General features: G+C 42.4%; 1 protein-coding gene across 7 annotated transcripts in view; it reads right to left on the bottom strand.

Annotated features, from left to right (window-relative positions):
- Positions 1-18,962, bottom strand: part of plekhg5b (pleckstrin homology domain containing, family G (with RhoGef domain) member 5b) — a gene marked incomplete at its 3' end in the record, with an annotated part of 68,247 nt that overhangs the window by 41,703 nt on the left and 7,582 nt on the right. For 4 of the 7 annotated variants that reach the window (XM_084068569.1, XM_084068560.1, XM_084068568.1 and 1 more), the window contains exons 1-2: positions 17,540-17,558; positions 8,342-8,418 (exon numbers count right to left, since the gene is read on the bottom strand). Coding sequence is in view for 3 of the 7 variants with exons in the window: in XM_084068572.1 (XP_083924698.1) it covers positions 8,342-8,418 (77 nt within the window). Of the gene's footprint in view, positions 1-8,341; positions 8,419-17,539; positions 17,559-18,962 lie in introns of those variants that run through there. The other 3 variants (XM_084068572.1, XM_084068571.1, XM_084068567.1) reach the window with 1 other exon arrangement.

The following is an 18,962-nucleotide window of genomic DNA, read 5'->3' on the forward strand; positions in this document are numbered from 1 at the left end:
ATTTTGCTTTAGAGATGCGTGGATTGCGGTTTTAGTCACTGATAACCGCAGTTTGGGCGGATTTGGGTCAATCAAATATAATTATGAATTAATATTGGATAATCCGCAGGTGAGATAATGCAGGAATTAAATTAATGACATCTATCTGTAGGCCTATTATAGCTTTTAAAAAGCAGGAAATCTCGGCGTGCATGCATTTGTAGTATTTTAATATTAAGACATTTTCCATCAGCTTGCTGTTACCATGGAAATGCTAGACACCTGATGCTAGACAGTTGGAAACACCACGAACTGAACAAGCGACACCACCATCCCACAAACGCTGGGTGGAGGATGCTATGTCACATCTTAAACTTGGACAGCTTAAATATACAATCAGGGGCTCCACCCAGAAATATGTTAAAGTCTGGCAAACGTTTGTCGTATTTTGAGGTGGTGTTTTCTACTGTTGCAATAAAGCCATTAGCCATTCTTTTCCCCCTTCCCTTTCCCCCCAGTACTATTGTATTAATATACTATTAATATTATTAGTTTTCTATGCCAATGTATTGTACTAAAATTTCCTTTCATTTTTGGTTGATCAGTAATTGGATGGTTTGTGTACCCGTTTCACCCGTTTCTTGTTTTGAGTACTAGTGTCTGTGGTGTTTTGTAGTGAAAAAAATAAATACAAATACTTGAATAACCATGGATATATGGACATACAGTCACTACTCACTACAGAGGTGATCACGACAGTGGTGAGTGACATATTCTTTGTACATGTACGTATCCATATAGAATCCCATGTGCATCCCTGCGGTGCGGTTGGTGCGGATCTATAAATAGGATGATATAATCAATGCGGTTGGATGGCAGATGGATAATGAACGTGTACACGCGGATTCGGTTGACAAAAAAGCCCAGCCGCGCATCTCTCTCTGTACTTCCCTCAACAAATGTGCCAACTTGTCTCTTGTGTGATACCTTTGTGATTTCATCGGAACCATCAATACACACAATATAAGGCAAAGTTATACTATGGTGTTAAAAACCTAAAAGCAAGCTAGTGATTCCACTGATTCACGTCGTGTATGCATGGAGGAAAATTACACACTCTCTAGGCTGTATGGTCATAAATTAATCTGTCCTTCAGTTCCCAAGAAACTGGAAAATTACAGTAGAGTGTAAAAACAGTCATTGAATGGTTCACAGCTGTGTGCATACGTGACATGAGAGCTTGTTGTAGCCTGCTGGGTTAGCCTGTAAGTAAGTCAGTCACAGCAGCCCGAAGTGTCTTTAGATAAGCTGAAATTCCAATATCCCACTAGTCTACCTGTTAATATGGAGCAATGACTGACGAGAGATACCCAACAGAACTAGATGTAGCTAACAAGATGTAGGCCTTCTGTGCTATGACTATCCAGTTACAAAATGTCTAGGTTATCACAATTTGAAGGATACAGGCCAAGAAGGGTCAAACTGATATATGTAGTCGGCAATTTAAAAGCTTGTTATCTAATGAGAACAAATCTGTCGAATCAAATCACTTGGCCATCAAGTCAACGTACACACAACCTCTACTGGGCATAGTGACGAGATGATTACAGAGTCAGGAAACTTGGGATGAATACAAAAACAGCAAATCACTTTCCAGCTGCCTTAAATATTTCACCGGGCTTTGTCTCCTGTTGTGCATTTAAACTCTAATGAAATGTATCAAAACATTTGCAAAGACTAACTGCTCCTAAGAAAAGAAAAAAGCTCTCACAGGGCGGTTTCTAACAATATTGCCTCCCAAGACTAATATGTATGTTAAAGCTGCAATCTGTTTTATGTCCTACCGGGGGTTTACCAAACATCTACCGCTCATCTGAGGCGGAATCGCTGCTTGGCCTGGGGAGAGATTCAGGCAGTACTACTTGACAACCAGAAGGTGTCCTACCCCACTTGTTCTCAACTTCAGGTTTGGGGACCACCAGGGGGTCCAAATGGACCCTTCTGGTCTGTAACTCTAAGAGTGTACAAATTGACGTTGAGAAACAGTGTCCTACCCAACACCAATGTCGACAATTCTCAATGGAAGAGTAGAGAGATCACCTCCAACCACAGCAGATGTGCTAGTTATATTGTACTTTAGCTTAGATTGGTTAAAATAATGTTTTATTCACTAAAATAAGTTTGGCCCATTGGCCCACATTGCATACTACTCCAAATGAAACACTTTAAGGTTCATATGGACATGGTCGGAGAGCACCTCTGAAGGCATAACCGGGAGCATTGGTCTGGAGAAAAAATTGATTGCCACGTTTTCTCACCTAAAGCACGACATGCTCCAATGTCTGATTCATGTATTGCTAAATGTGGTATATCTGCGCTGTCAGGGAGAAACATTTCTTATGTGTTCCTTAGAGCACAGCTCTTCACCAAGCCAGGTAGGTTATTGACCTACGGTTCAAGAGTTATAGGCTAAAACGTGAATCGGGCCACTCCTGCAAACTTTAAAAGCTAATGAACACATGACTATAGAGGTAATGTGTACCAATTTGCGTGTTGTTTGGCCAAAATCTGTAATATAAAGAAATATGTTTTGCAAAAATCAACCTAGAGCGGCCTGGCGGAGACAAAAGAAGCCTTCAGTATCACCAAGGGCAACCAATCAGAATTGCTGTTACAAAGATTTACAAACAGAATCACTGTTACAACACCATCTATTCAGAATTGCAATTGTGATCTTATGCATTATATCATGTCAATTGTGTAATTTGGTAAAACAATTCAAACAGGAAAAAAAATGTATCACTTAGTTATTCATTATTTAACTGTTTAACTGTTTGCTTCTATGCAAAGTGTGTGAACCAGAAGAGACCTCAATAAAATGGATATTATCTATTCAAATTACTTTTTAGATGTAAATTATTAATACCTTTTCCCAACTAAATTGTGTTGCTGAATGAAAGTTTTAGTGAGTGAATTTCTGACAAAACATACACAACCTGCTCTCAGTCAGTGGTCCATTTCATATTGAAAAGTGATCCAATTAATTTCCCTCAGCCATAATGAAGTCCAGATGAGGCCAACATCAGAGTGCAGCTGTTCCCGTCGATAGCCTAAACCTACATTATTTCATACAGGACTTTCCAAAAACCCATCAACAATTGTGAGGTTGTCTATTTCTGACCAGAAAAGCCCAACCGGAGAATCAGCAGCTTTCATTTTATCATTCATTTTTTCTTACAGGCCAATGACACCATTATACCATGTCTACTTAGCCTATATTTATTCTGGACTGCATTACATAAATGCAATACAAGCTACGGGTTAGAATCATACATCAATTCTGCTCACATTTTCATATGCACAACCAAATTCAGGGCAAAATATACAAGCACTAGGACGGAGGAGATGTATAAACTTCAAAATCTCAGTATAAACAACAGCTACATTTTAGGTCTACAGCAGTCACAGTACACAGTAAAATCCATGGTGTTAATTTAACTCAGAAAATGTATAAATGGAACCAATGTACCCTTTGGTTCCATTTGTACACTCTCAAAGTTAAGTTAACACTGAGGATTTTACTGTGTAGTCTTTTTTCAGCAGCCCCCTCGGAGCACATGACCGCTGCACAAACCAAAAGGAAAGATCCTTCGACCCCCCACAGCTTTTCAAATACATCCATAAATCATGTGGCGGTGTTGGCCGGCGTCAGGACCGAGACCTTTTCAAACACAGACTGCATGTTCCTTATTAGTCGTGGACCAAACAAAAAAAAATAAAGAAACAAGAAGGATGAGAATCAAAGGAAGAAAAAGGGTAGCATGGAATTAAAAGGATGTACACAGCTGTTTTAAATAGTCCTCTAATCTGTGCGGGCCGAGCAACTGGCCCCACCTTGCAGGGCGGCGTGGGTCCATTCACGCAAAAGCAGAGGATCCCAATGTCTATCTCAGACGCAACTCTGTGTATGTCAACTTGACTTAGTAGACCTACATCATACCTGGAGCTTGATCTCTCGACACACAGTATACATGGAAATATACCGTAATTCCTTGAAGTCCAAAACCTTGACAGATAAATAACATGGCCTCCCAGTCTGCTTATAATGTTTACTTTAAAGACCTTGGGATGTCACTTGTCAATGCTAGTTAGGTGAGATGTTCAGTTAAGCAGTTCGGTATGGTTGAGCAGAAAGCCATCTGCACCAGATCAAGGGCTGTGTCTGAACTGAGCCTCCAGCGTGCATCAACTTCAATGCAAAGTGAAAAATATCACACTTGTAGGAAACATCATATTAATTCATGCATATTCAAGGCAACAGGTAAAATGTGTCATTCTAAATTGAGAAATAGGACTGCGCTTCCTCTTACAACGTCAACAAAGTTTCGCGGAAGGCTCATAGCCGAAATGCGTAAGCGTTCATTTTATTGGTGTGCCAATAAAATAAAAAACTTTGTCCTTCATTTAATTGAATTTTTTGGATGTGCTACCCTTTTTTTAATTATAAAAAAAAAAAGTTAATTCTTAACTTTTAACGTCAACAAAGTGTTACATAAAGCTGGGTTGACAAGACAGAAACCGAAAGGTGATAGGGAAAAGATTTATTTTTAAATAGTGGGGATAAAGAAGAGTGCGTCAGCAACAACATGATTCAGTCAGCTGATAGAAACTCAGCCCCATTACCCTCTCTTCTGTTCCCAACTATCCCCTCCCTTCTCTCGCCTACAGCTGTTTGGGCTGGGAGGGGCCCGTTGCCATGGCGAACCACACCTTAAAACGCCCTGTCTGGTCCTGTCCTGTAAAAAGCTGTGGGAGGGGGGGGAGGGAGGTTAACGAAGGAAAGGACGCAAGGAGTGAAGCGAGCAAGTGATGGGGGGATAATTAGATATTCTGTGTGGGAGCCCAGATCCCCAGAGCAAGCTCAGACTAGCTCTCAGTCCCAGAGTTCAGTTCCAACTCAATCCCACCAACTCACACCTCTCCGAGATCTGGAATAACTCGGATCAGACTAAACCAGTGGCCACCTTGATCTACCCACAGCAAAGATCTTACAGCCAGAAACCCTCCCCATCTTTGAAATGTGTATTTACCTAATACTATCCTTTGGAGTGACATTCTGTAATGTGGTGACTACACAGAGGCAGGCGAAGCACAGAAGGTGACACCTGGCGCAATTCAATAAGTCGTGGTTGCAGGTGAACCTTCGTTGTCTCACAGGCTCTCATGGTGGGACAGAAGCTGTCTTTGCAAGTTGTAGTAGACCTGACAGGACAAGGTTTAGGTCTACTACACACATGACAGTTCAAAACGCTCTGTCTCTCCCTCCCTTTATGCTCCCCGTCTTCTTGCCAAGCCGTCGGCAGTTCAATGGCACTGTTCTGAGTCTTTTAAATACTCTAGTGAAGAAAAAAGGAATGTCCGCACACGATAAACTGCTCTCCCGTCTTTCTTTTTATTTAAACCAAAAGTGAACAACTGCCCATGTAGGGCTTCATCAAGTTCAAGAACTTGAACTTGATGAAGATTATCATGTGCGGACATTCCTTTTTTCCTTCACTTGATTATTTTTCGGTCCAGCACCGTGTTTAAAGAACTGTGGGGATGTGCCTTCCTTTTTAAAGGTAAAATATAAAACCTTTTATGCTTTCTTTGATGCGTCCAAAACGATGGAGGGGGGGGGGGGTTTCTTACAAAGGGGTACTATTTATGTTCTCATTATGTCTGGGATTGTTCATCTCTCTTTAGGCAGTGCCAGCATAAGCTCACTCATGAGAGGAGAGTTAACCATAAGGCTTTTAGGACATGTTCTGCTGAGATACTGCCCCCTGCTGGTTAAGGCCAGTCACTTGTATTATGGAGCAAGAGCCACAAGAGTTAATAATGAGAGATTACTGTGCCATCTTGCACAGTGTTAAAATCAAACAACCCATCTGCTGTTTGTGGATGGATATCCCACTACCTAAAAAGACAGACAGACCAAAGACTAACAGGATTTTAGATGAAGAGATGAAGTGGAGAGACAGATGTCCACTTTGTCTCTCCTTTAGTCCTCTCTCTCTGTCCCTTTCTCTCCCCCCTTATCTCCCCCCGAGTCTACAGCAAGTCTTTACCTAATCCCCCCTTACATAATGTCAGTCATGACCCTGGCAAAGGGAGACAGGTGGGGTTAGACATACTTTGTCCCTCTCGCAGATAAAACACACACACACACACACACACACACACACACACACACACACACACACACACACACACACACACACACACACACACACACACACACACACACACACACACACACACACACACACACACACACACACACACACACACACTCTTTGCAACCTTTCAAAATTAACTGAGTCGCACCCTAATTCTAAAGTCTTTAACCCTTTAAGACCTAGAAAGCATTATTTTACACTTTGGCTATTCAAAAATAGCAGATCTACAAGCTCGTAGTAGATCTGCTATTTTTTTCTAATCGAGAAAATGAGTGCAAATCTTTGAATATATATATATTTTTAAAGCAAACATTTATAACTCTAATCTTCGCTATTGGGGGTCCCGGGAACAACATACTTTGAGATGGGGGTCCGCGGCCAAATACATTTTGGGGTCCTTGACATGAAAAAGTTTGAGAACCACTGATATAGCAACATAGGTTTTTTTCAAAAAACTGTTGGGATTTAGAAGACATTTTGTAGAATCGGAACCTCAGGTCTTAATAGGTTAAAGTAAATTATAAAAAAGTAGAAGAGCCATGTTGCCAGGTAAGGTTCCTTTAAGTTGTGAGGGAGGAGGGATGGGGCTCCAGCATTTTCATCTTTGAGAGGAGAGTGGAGTTAGGGAGGAGACTCTGCTCAATAACATGAGGGAGACACAAGGAGGACGGTGCAGGCTCAGCACTTTAGCTGCTTCCTCTCCTCTCCTTTATTATTCTCAGTTACTATGGAGAAAAACTATATATAACCATCTGTTTCTCCATGGTGCCTGAATTCAATGCATGTCCCCCCTTTTGCTCGCAACCCTTCCATCCTTTTCATGTTCTTCTTCATTAACCCGTTCAATCCGGGAACGCATCTGTGTCACTTTAGATTTCTTTGGCTATTCAAAAATAGCAGATATACTAGCTCATAGCGCGGCACCGAGTGCCGCGCCATGAGCTTGTAGATCTGCTATTTTTGAAAAATCGTGAAAATTTGTGCAAATCTTTGAATATATATTTTTGAAAGCGAACATTTGTAAAATTCTAAAAAAAATGTTCCAGGGACCCCCAGAAGCAAAGATTTGAGTTACAAATGTTCGCTTGAAATTTTCACGATTTTTCAAAAATAGCAGGTCTACAAGCTCATAGTGCGGCACTTTGGCTATTCAAAAACTGCTACTTTTGAATAGCCAAAAAAAATCTAGAATGACAGCGATGCGTTCCCGGATTGAATGGGTTAAGGTGACAACATTTGCAGAATAAGGGGATGGGGAAAAACTTGCTAATGCCTGGCAGCTGAAACAGTGCAGTAAAAGAGCAGCTGACTAGCCAGCCAAACTAGACCCTTCTGCTGGTACTGCTGGTTTCCCTTGGTCATCTGGCCAGACTCCCATTTTCGGAAACCAGTGGCTTCAAAGGAATAATTCATTTCACAGTCTGGTGGCCAGACACAGAAACTCACAGCCTGCGCCCATCTGAACACCTAAAAGAAAAACTGACTAGCGAGTCCAACCCCCCCCCACCCCCAACAAAGAGATTCAATATAAGCTCAGTCTGCCCCGAGGACATTATCCTGTTCCATCAGCACACCTTAACGCAAATCAAATGTATTTGTAGAGCCCTTAAATCACTGTTACAGTCTCAAAGGGGCTTTTCAGGCCCACATCTAACAAAGTAAACAAACGACACCCTCTGTTCTTAGACCCTCAATCAGGCAAGGATGAACTCCCAAAAAAAAAAAACCTTTGATGGAAAAAGAAAGGATCACAAAAGAGGGGACCACCTTCCTGGACAGGCAGGCGTGCAATAGGTGTTTCATATTCAGATGCTAAACAAACAATTATAATGTATTTTGTCACCATATATTTGCACATACGTGAAATTTGTCCTCTGCATTTACGCATCCTAAATATGAGAAGTACTGAGCGCTATTATAACAATGCTCGGGGAGCATTTAGGGTTTATTTGTCTTGATCAGGGACACTTCCGACACATAGACCGGGGCTGGGACATGAACCGGGGACCTTCTGTTTCCCATGCTGCCACTCCACCCACTCAGCTATGGCCACCACACAAAAGAACAAAGCTATTAAATGTCCATGCTGGTAAAGTGACATCCACAGTAATAAATCATAACATGCAGGTTAGGAGTCTTACCTTGGAGGCCCGTCGTCGCTCAGGACACTCAGGGTGCTGGCACACGACCCAGTCCTCCTCCTGAACGGGCTTGTCATCTGAAACAGAGGAGACAAAAGACAATGTATGCATGGTTCAACATACAAAACGTGCCCAGACCACAACCACACAAACGTGTGTGCACGCGCACACACACAGCTTTGTGAAGCTGCAAAAACATATTGTATACGCATCAGATCTTAGGGTGCCTTTTATGTGTGTGTGAGAGTGTGCAAGTGTGAATGCGAGTGCGAGTGCGAGAGAGAGAGAGAGAGAGAGAGAGAGAGAGAGAGGTAGTGTGCGAATGGGCACGTGAAACAAGAGAATAAGAAAAAGAGAACTGAGAAAAAACTGAGATAAGAGATAAAAACACAGACTCCTGAAATAAGGCCTCATAAAATAAAATACAAGTTTCGTGCAAACGAAAGGGCAAAGGGGGTGTGGCACTTTCTTGGGATGAGATCAGAGAGAAATCAAATGACCAACAAGACAGGAAGAAAATGGAGGGAGAGACAGGAAGTTCCTCTCTTGGTCCTGTACGAAAGTGGACACTGTTGTTGTGCACTAAAAAAAAACTCCAAATCTACTCCACTACTTGGTCAAAGACACTGCATTGAAGGTATGATAAAAGATGGTGTTTGCTTTCCAAAAAAGTCCACAAGATAAAGATATCATAACAGAGACACTGAATGCTCCAATATCTATCTGTCCCTTAATGAGAAAAACAGAGAGAGGAACACATGTGGGGGAAGGAGTAGCTAAGTATGACCAGGGAAAGGCAGAAGCAAGGAGAGAGCGAGACAGACAGACAGACAGACAGAGAAAGATTAAGAGAGAGAGAGAGAGAGAGAAAGAGAGAAAGAGAGAAAGAGAGAAAGAGAGAGAGAGAGAGAGAGAGAGAGAGAGAGAGAGAGAGAGAGAGAGAGAGAGAGAGAGAGAGAGAGAGAGAGAGAGAGAGAGAGAGTGAGAGTGAGAGAGAGAGAGCGAGTGAGTAAAGGTCACTGTTGCCAAAAGTCTCCAGTTTCCAGACATGACAGGGCTGTGCAGCCGAATCTTTCCAGGAAGCTGGAAGAGAAGATCTGTTCATCGTAACGCTGTCTCTTCACTTTGACAATCAATGGCAAATACCATGTCCTTTATAAATCATCACTATTAGAGATGGGCTGCCGTTCTAGCTGGAGAAAAAAAAGAAATACTAATAATAATAAAATGATGGAAACTGCAGCATCATACTGCCTACATACCTTAATGCTGCGTTCACACTGGCAGACAAATGATTTGTAGCTGAAGTTGAAACCAGCTCAACTTTTTTGTAGCTTTGTAGCTGTTGTAGCTTTTGTAGCAGCTACAAATGATGTATTTTTGTACCTTCATGTCGCTGGCTTCCATTGAAAATGAATGGTAGCCTGTATCTTTGTAGCTGCCAGTGTGAACACAGCATGAGGCTTTTCTCTCCCAAACATTCTCACTTTGCCATCATAAAAGTTATATTACTAAATATAAAATATTACCACACTCTCTCTGCATCAGCGCTGGGTGAGTCATACAAAAACATGAACGGTGTGACGGTACGGAAACAAATCACCAAGAGTCATCCACTTCTTGGTTACAGCTACACTATACAGCCACAGGTCAAGGGTCCTTGTGGGGAAAGGGGGGAATAAACACTGTAATTGGTGCATACCACAAAGCCCGGAGCCCAGCCATCCCCCATTGGGAGCTGCTGCTGCCCCTCAAAGTGCCCAGGCTGTCTATCCCGACCTTGTTAAGTAGGAGAAGAAAACGTATCCTATGACCCCCCCCCCCCCCCGCCACCCTCATTCACCCACCAAACCAACCACCACACAGGCAAACACAAATCACAATTGTCCCACCAAGCAGTGTGCTTTTGTTGCATTTCTATGCAGCACCCCAGCCTCAAATGCTGTGCTGCTGCATCGTGTTGTTGTTCATCTTAAGATGTGTCCTCCCTCCCATTCCGACTCCTTCCTTGGCCTTGTCCCCCTCTCGCACTGGGAGCAGGCCGAGACGCGCTCTCACCGTGGCCTCTGCCAGCACGCCTCAGGCCTATAATGGCTCCCTCAGGGTTTAACAAGCAGCGGTGCTGCAGAGGGGAGCCTCTGGGCTCTTGTGGAGCGTTTCCCAAAGAACGGTAACAACTCCAATAGCAGCAAAATATATATTTACAGAAAAAAGAGGGGTGGGGGTGGTTGGCAGAGGATGCCACTACCAAGGGGCTTCTTCCGTGAAGCTCACTGAGGGAGTGCGTTGTTCGACTCTCTGGGGGCAAGCTGGTAGGGGAGAGAAGTCCAATTGTACTTTGAGGTCAGCCATGTTTTTAAGTTAGTTTTAAGAGTGGATAGGGAATAGAGGTCTTTAATGGCTGTTCCGTAGGGCATTCCACATTTTGGTGGCAGCATAGTTCCATGTTTTAGCCGAATCTAGGGGGAACAATGTCAGAGGAGCTCCCTCTGGTGTTATGCCCAAGGGCACCTCTCTAAGTAGTTAGACAGGTACATGGGCACTGTTCCTTTGAGTATCTTGAAGACCTGGCCCATTGCAAGTTGCTGTACTCCGTCTTCCACCTTGAGCCATACCAGCTTAGCAAAGTGAGCTGGGGTAAGGTGAGTCCTGGGTTTGAGGTTTAATAATAGTTTTATCAGTTTGTCTGTAAGCCCTATTTCATACTTGTCGTACGACAGTATTGCATGGCAAAAAAGGATATCTACAAGCTCCCAATGTCGTGTTGCGAAGTGTTGTGAGCTTACAGAGGCTATTTTCACTACTTCTGAAAATATTCACCTATAATGACATGCTCATACTAGGGACACCAGGTTGAGAGTTGTTTAAGGAATCATGCTCAACGTGTGGATATTGGAAATGCCTAATTTGCATTGTCAGTATGGGGGGGCTCTTTCGTGGTGAAAATGAATACATGCAAAATGTGTGCCACATAAAGCACACGCAGCAATGTGGTTACATAAGTCTGTGGTTTTGAAACAGATGTGCTACTGCTTTGTCACACCTACAGCCTGACCCAGCACCTTTCCCATCGTGACGTTACTCTATACCTTACTTAAGCCTAGCCTAGACCTGCACTGTATCTGATCCTAAACCATATGCCCATATTGAAGAGCCATAATCTATAGTACAAATCCAGTACCCTCCTAAAACGTCCTCCTGAAGTGGTTCCTCGATACCATGGTCTTGTTTTCCTAAATGACCATCCTGGAGGATTCTGACTCATTTTCTTTTGTGCTGAACTCGATCTTCTTTCACCCTTATCTTTGTTGCTGACATACTCCCTCTCTCTCTCTGTGCCGTTTTGAATCTCTCTCTCTCTCTCGCTGCCTCTCTTTTTCTGATGAACAGGAATTCCTGAACTCAGCACTGCTGATTAAGCCAAAAACAAACACAAGCACACTCTCTACACAAGCTCACACGTGACAGCAGACAATGAGCTGGCAAACTAAAGAGAGAGTGCAGTATCCCATCACACACAGCCCGCTTTAGCTTGCTTTCTTTCTGCCTGGGGCACCGACCCATTTACTGTAGCACTAATAGGCTCAGTTAACACTAGGGACAAATTCATGTAAAGCACACGCACTCTCACCTGACAGCATCCACGTATTCATCCTATATTGTATTTCCACCTGCAACAGTTGGTAGTTTAGTATACAACCCCGTTCACACTTGATTGAAATGCCTGCAGTTTACTGGTATATTTTATTTAGATGTTGTGTGAACGAGGGCCGAATGCCTGAATTGTTATCACGGCATAGAAGCGTGAACACAGAGCACCACTGTATTGGTACCATCATGTAAGAGACGTTAGTTCTATGAACAAATTGTTGTTCTATCAACAAAATGATTCATTAAAAAAAACAATGTTGGTGTAAGAGATTAGCTGGAAAATACTCTTGTATGCGTATTGAGAGAGGATAACAACCGAGAGAGAGAGATCCAGTTGAGGTTGGGTCGAGACAATTAAAGTTGAGAGAGAATCAGATATATTGAGAGCGAGAGTATGTCCGTGTTTACTGGGTAAGACAGAGAGACAGAAAGAGAGAGAGAGAGCATGCGTGTTGTATGTACTGTAGACAGTCTTCCACCCTGAAGACGCATATTATTTCTGTTCATCCCAAATAAATAAAGATTATCATCCCTAAATGCCTAGTCTTATGTGCCTAGTGTGCTTATGATCACCTCTCTCATGCAAGTATAGAGCACAGCAGTGGTGGCCATTTTGTGGTGCCACAGATACATAACACATTAATTTTTACTTTTTCCCATTTCCGAAAATATTTATATAAATTATTTTAAGCCTGGAACCAAGCCATCCAGGCTCCTGGTGAATCATAAAACATTGTATTCTCTGTGTCAAAAGAAATTTGAAAACTGCAAAAAAAAAAGTATTTATAAGATATTTTTGACACATAATCAAGTGTGTTATGGTCATTCACCAGGAGCTTGGTTGGCTTGGTTCCAGGCTTAAGATAATTTATATAAGTATTTTCGGAAATCGAATGGGAAATCAATATGGGTTTTCTATCTGTGGCACCACAAAATGGCCACCACTGCCATTCCCGATTATTAAGTACTGTATAAGCGGTAAAAGTGGGAACAGTCACATGACAAACAGTCCCTGCCTATGCCAGCAATTTTTGTCAATGTTTGAGCTGGTAATATACTGGTAGTGTAAACACGTAAACACAGCTTATGAAGCAAACACACCAAAAAATTATCTCAGGCAACCAACATCCTGCTACACAAGCAAACATTTAACCACACAGCTGGTGGTTCAGTGCCTTGCTCAAGGGCATCTCAGCCTTCATTAATGAAGGAGGATTATTGCAGTCAGGCCAGCGAAGTCACAGCCAGGCATGGCTTTCTAACATTTAGGATATCATCAACCCATCCATGACAAACGCACCTGCACATCTGGGAGGAGCAGCAGCCCCCCCCCCCCACACCCCACACACACACACACACACACACACACACACACACACACACACACAGTGCGAGTGCCTCACCAAATCTCCATGTTTAGGCAGAGCAAGGCCGAGGCAAGCACACATTTAGCCGTGAGCCTACACACTTTTATTAGGAATGTTAAGAATGCTTCAGCCTGTCTTCAATTTGGTGAACTCTCATGATGGAACATGGGGGGGGGGGGTCCTTTGTTTGCACAGGTTCTGATTCCTTTTTTCAATGCAATGAGTGAGCTTACTCCTAGCCCATTCACCTCCCCTCATCCCCTCATTTCCAAGGAGAATGGTAACGTAACATAGACCTCCTGGCCAGGGGAGAGTTATGCAATGACTCGGGCAAGACAAAAGGCAGATGGCTGGCAGGCAGGCAGACAAGGCAGGAAGGTAGATAGACAGACAGACAGACATGATGTGCATAATATAAGCTAGCAACCAGACAAGATGTCAGGCAGGTGAGGGCAGATGGAAGAGCTGGCAGCATCTGCTGGCAGGACAGACGGTTAGGGCACTATAAAGACACTGGTATGGTACCATTGTTTAGGGAGGGATGCTAGGAATCCCACAGGTACAGTCTGTCTGTTCAGTCCAGTGTGACAGACAGTTAGCATAACAAAAAAGTGCATGCGATCTTCAAAAGATAATCCAGAGAAATTCTGGCCTTTATTGCCTCTATACCTTACAGCTTGTATTCTTTGAGGCACGGGTATTTCGGGGCGTGGTCAAATCCACCATTGCTTTGGCGAGTCAAACAACACAGCTATCACCATTGGGATTGCATGGCGGAACGTATGCATTGTTACATTTCATGGGCTTTTGTCCTAGCGCTGTAGTATTGTAGTGCAGGGAACTGCAACAACCACAATCTTATGAAAAATGATGACAGACCCCCAAATATTCTAAACTAACACTCAATGCGTGCTAGCGCAATTGGCTGAAGCCTGCAATACTCGACTGACATAAAAAAGGCACATAAATCAAGATAACCACGAAATCTCAAGAAAGAAGCACCTGTTTGCCTTTTTTTCTATGGCTTCTCTGCACCGGGTTGCACCTATAACAATATGGTGTCTGATTGATACGTTGCATGTATAAATCATTTGATTAATTAATTAATAATGCATTTGTATTAGAATACAAATTCATATCTAACACTAGAAAATGTGCTCCTCGGAGCACAGGTCTCCGCCAGTACTGTTCCTGATTAATCCTGTCTTACCTCACTTCAAAAGATATAAATGATCTTTTGAAGTGACACACCTATTTATATGTCTCTATTTCATCATGCGTCTCGCTAGCCAATCAAAGCACACCCTTTCACGTGTCACGTGAAGCTTGACCAATGTTAGCTTGGTGGACACACGGAAGGACGAGAACGAAAACATAGTCTCCTGGCGGAGACAATCACATTTAAAATTTCGGATCTGCTTAATATTCATATATGGAGGTGTTCATTTTGATGGGAAAAATAAAGAGTAGCAACATTAAAGAACAGCATTGTCCTGTACATGTATAGTGAACGTGGTTAATACACTTGCATAGCGTTCAAACTCAAAACTAAAGGTTACAGCTGTTATTAATGGAGCATGTTCAGTGGCTGTGGGGGCAGGACAAAGCCATCCTGTTGATGTTGTTTTGCCCCCATACTGACGGAATCACACACACACACACACACACACACACACACACACACACACACACACACAGTCTCTCATTCTCTCTCACCGACCACATCTAGGCAAGCCCATGCTTCCCCTGTTTAAAGTCCCAACCACACAACAACAAATGGAAATTGTAGCAGTGAGGGGTGAAGTAGCACTCAATTTAGAGTAACCTATGGAGAAATGCAAAGGGTAGTTTTTTCGTTCACACTATTCACTGACTAATAATATTATTCAACTGAGTAATAATAATATAATAATAATTGGGGGTGAAACGATGAATTGATTAATTTGTCAATCAACACATGTATCACATTATATTTTAGTATGTTTAGTGATGCATCATGTAAATAATCCTAATATGTGATATGTACAGCTTTACCCAAATCTCACGTGAGATGCAAATGGGAATGCTTATCTGTGTTGCATTTTATAAAATGAAAATCATACAAACTTTTTTAGATGTCTGTTTGTGTTCGGAAAACATAATAATGGGCCGACGTAATAATGGGCCAACACATTATGCTTTATTACCAATGGTATTCAATCACAAAGATTAACTGAATAATGTAAGAAAGTATTGACAAATTAATTGATAATTAAAATAATCATTAGTTGCAGCCACACACACACACACACAAATAAGCTCACGCTTTTTTTGTGTTTTATCCTTTTGACAGATACAAATACATGTGTTCATTTATATGCATTTTTGTCAGTAATAATGATCAATCAATAAAAGCAATCATTCAAAACTGGTGGCAACATGAGCATGGCATTAAGGTAGAGTATTAGACTAAGTCTTAATACTCTATAATCACATTTGAGGAGGTCATAGATTGCTGCATAACTTGAATATTTGAGGGAATTTATGTCTGAGCTTGAAGGATTTATTATTATATAACAGGACCCCCATGTGTCAGAGCAATCTTTCTATAAGTTTTGATGGGCTAGGGTATAAAATGGCAGGCAAAAAGAAAGAGGTATGTTCTCTCATTACTAGACCCCAAGACTGATTATAGCCTGAGGAATGCTAATGTGCACTTGTTCTCTAAGAAGTACTGTACACAGAGCTGCTGAAGTTAAGGCAGTGGAAAACGGGCTCATTATGCCTTGTGGGGTAGTTGGGTATACAATAAGAGTGTGACAGATACACATGGATAAGCATAGGCTTAGTAGATCAGTAACTTAAATTACACATACTAGATTCCCACCCGACATATTTTTAGATTTCCAATAAAGTGGGTAAACCAATTTAAAAAATATATTTTTCAGTCATGATCTTAGTGATAATTGACATGTACTGTATCTGGATTCTCCGGTCTCGATTATAAAAAGGTTATAATGAATAACTCAGTGATACTGGCTGAAGCCTGCAAGTATCTGGATGGATCTTAATTAATATGCTTGTGCTGAAGTAGAGGAAATATTGCTGGTGAAGACTGAGAATGGCTGAGGCCAGAGTAGTAAGCCCTCGGAGATGGGGGCTGATTAAGTGGGGCTAGGGCTGTGTCTAGGGTTTTCAGCCTTTCAAAGGCCGACTGCTGAAATATCGGGAGAGGCACTGCAGCTGTAAGCTGAGGAGCTCTACAAAGCTGAGTGCTCCAGCAGAGGCGGTAAATGTTTTCAGTAGCAGCTCAGGGCTTAATTACAGAGACGCTGAAAAGGTAGGGATCAAAGCGTCCGCTGTTTCCCTCTGCAGCATTCCTCCTGTTTTTCCTACTTTTCTCTGCCAAACAGGTCAGCCTGAGCAGGATCAGTCCGTAAAGCTGACCAGAAAAGCTACCGGAACTCCAGGTTGGCAGGCTGGCAAAGAAGACAGGATAAAGAGCCCCCCACATCCCCAATGTTATCACTTCCCTTTCACTAATGGCATAGAAAAAGGCCACACAGCTGAAAGGGAGTGTGCCCCTGTGCCATGTCAAAGAGCTCTGAGAGGATACAGGGAAGCATTTCAGTGGCACTATGCACTTCTTGAGCGCTAAATATTTCATCTCCGGAGCCTTCTTTTCATCTGTTCTTCCCCCCTTTCCCCGTTCACGTGAGATGCTGCTCGCCATGCCAGGTCAGTGAGTCCTTTCCGCGGAAGAATAGAGCAACGGAAAGAAGAAAAAATAAAACACTTTCCATGATGGCGCTTGAAATGCTTAGGTCAGAATCACTGATGTATGTGAAGCAGGGCATCTGCTTGCAGTAAAGGCTCATATAACAATGTGAAGTAATGTCTGATGATCTCTGATCCTTATTAAATACTACAGAGCAACACCTCATATTAGATGAGGGTGAGACATAGATTTCATTGCAATTCATATGTGACCTTAATGGCAAGGTTCCGATTTCACTTGCCATTATACTGAATAGCATTACAGTGTCATTGGGGTCGGATATTTTCCTAAACAATACGACGGGGGAAACCTGTATTCAAGTTCACAGCTTCTCACATCTTCCTGAATGGGAAAATTAAAAACCCTGAGACTTATTGTTCAGCTCACACCACTTAGTCAGGTGACCCACATCCACCAACTTACCATACAGGTCATGGATAACGTCCAGAGATGAGGACCAAGAGTAACGATCTGCTCCCAGCTCAGACAGAGACGATGGCAGAGTCTCCAGCTCATAAGCACCTCGTTTCTTCCAGTACAGGAACATCCTGACCTATCTATAGTCAAATGATTACAAGTTTCCAACACCCGAACTTGCCGGCTTTCAAAAAACACTCCTTTACAATTGCAGGTAGACAGGTGCTCGGCCTAACCTGACCTTAAAAAAATCTTAGAACTTGTCCACGGCTCCAGGCAACTTCAAACGACCCTTCTCATCAGCCATCTTTAGAGAAAACTTACCAGCCCAACTAAAATCTGAACTCTGCCAACCGCCAATATGTTCATTCAAAAACTATTACCATTACCATTACCTCATCCAAAAAACACTCAACACTTGCTTTGAACCTTCTTTCCAAGCCTGGGACCTTCCTAAAATCCAGTCCAAGTCAGCACTCAGCAAAGAAAAAGCAGCTTTCTCTCAAGTAGAATTTAATTACATCTCCGAGGCATCATATTGTTGATTCTAAAGCTGGAGCAAGGTTTAACAAATGCCTTCCAGGTTCTTACAAGCAGACTTGAGTAGATAATAGTGTAGAATGACTGACCACAACCAAACATTTTTACTAATCCCCTGAAAAGACTGATACATCCATCTGAACCAACCCATTTGATAATCCTGAGGCTTTTCTAATGTCTCCTACTGTTGACGCTATTGTAAACCATGTGCTGTCAAGCAAGCACCAAATACTGTACACTTAATCCATTGAACTAATCCATTCTTGAAGACTTTGCACTGTCCAACACCTCAGAGCTCAATTCTTAGAATCTCAAAATAGTCAGACGTTACTGTACAGTATCGCCCAACTTATTCCACAGCAAGTGAAATTTCCATGGCAATCTCCCTCCAGAGCTCCGACTTCATCCATGGTAAACTTTCTCAAATTCTGTAAAACTTGTGTATGAGACAAGTTGTTCATGGCATAGCCCTGTGTAGGATCTCTAGGCAATAGGGGGGCTTTTCGGCCCACTCCATCAGACAAGTGTTTTATTCATAAAGAGGTGAGTTGCATGCTGGGACTGGCAATCTGGGCCAATGGCTTTTGGACTGGGTGACACAAAGATCTCTTTTAAACCTCCACCTACATCCAGAGTGCAGTGGACTTTCTTTATGTTTTGCACAAACTGTAAAAGGCCTGACATTTTTCTGCATTAATTAGAACCCTCGCCCTTTATGTCTCTGGAAAGATGTATTCTTGTTTTTATGAATGCATCAAGTCTGTGGTGCCAGGGCTCAGTTATTTCTGTGGAGGCACAATGAACACATTGGGGAATACACAGACGTGACTCTTTTCAGATAAGAAAGACAAAATAACCAAAGACGTCTGATCCAATCCTCTGATGCTGA

Source organism: Gymnoscopelus microlampas, assembly GCF_963454915.1.
Source record: "Gymnoscopelus microlampas genome assembly, chromosome: 10".
In the NCBI taxonomy this organism is placed as follows: domain Eukaryota; kingdom Metazoa; phylum Chordata; class Actinopteri; order Myctophiformes; family Myctophidae; genus Gymnoscopelus; species Gymnoscopelus microlampas.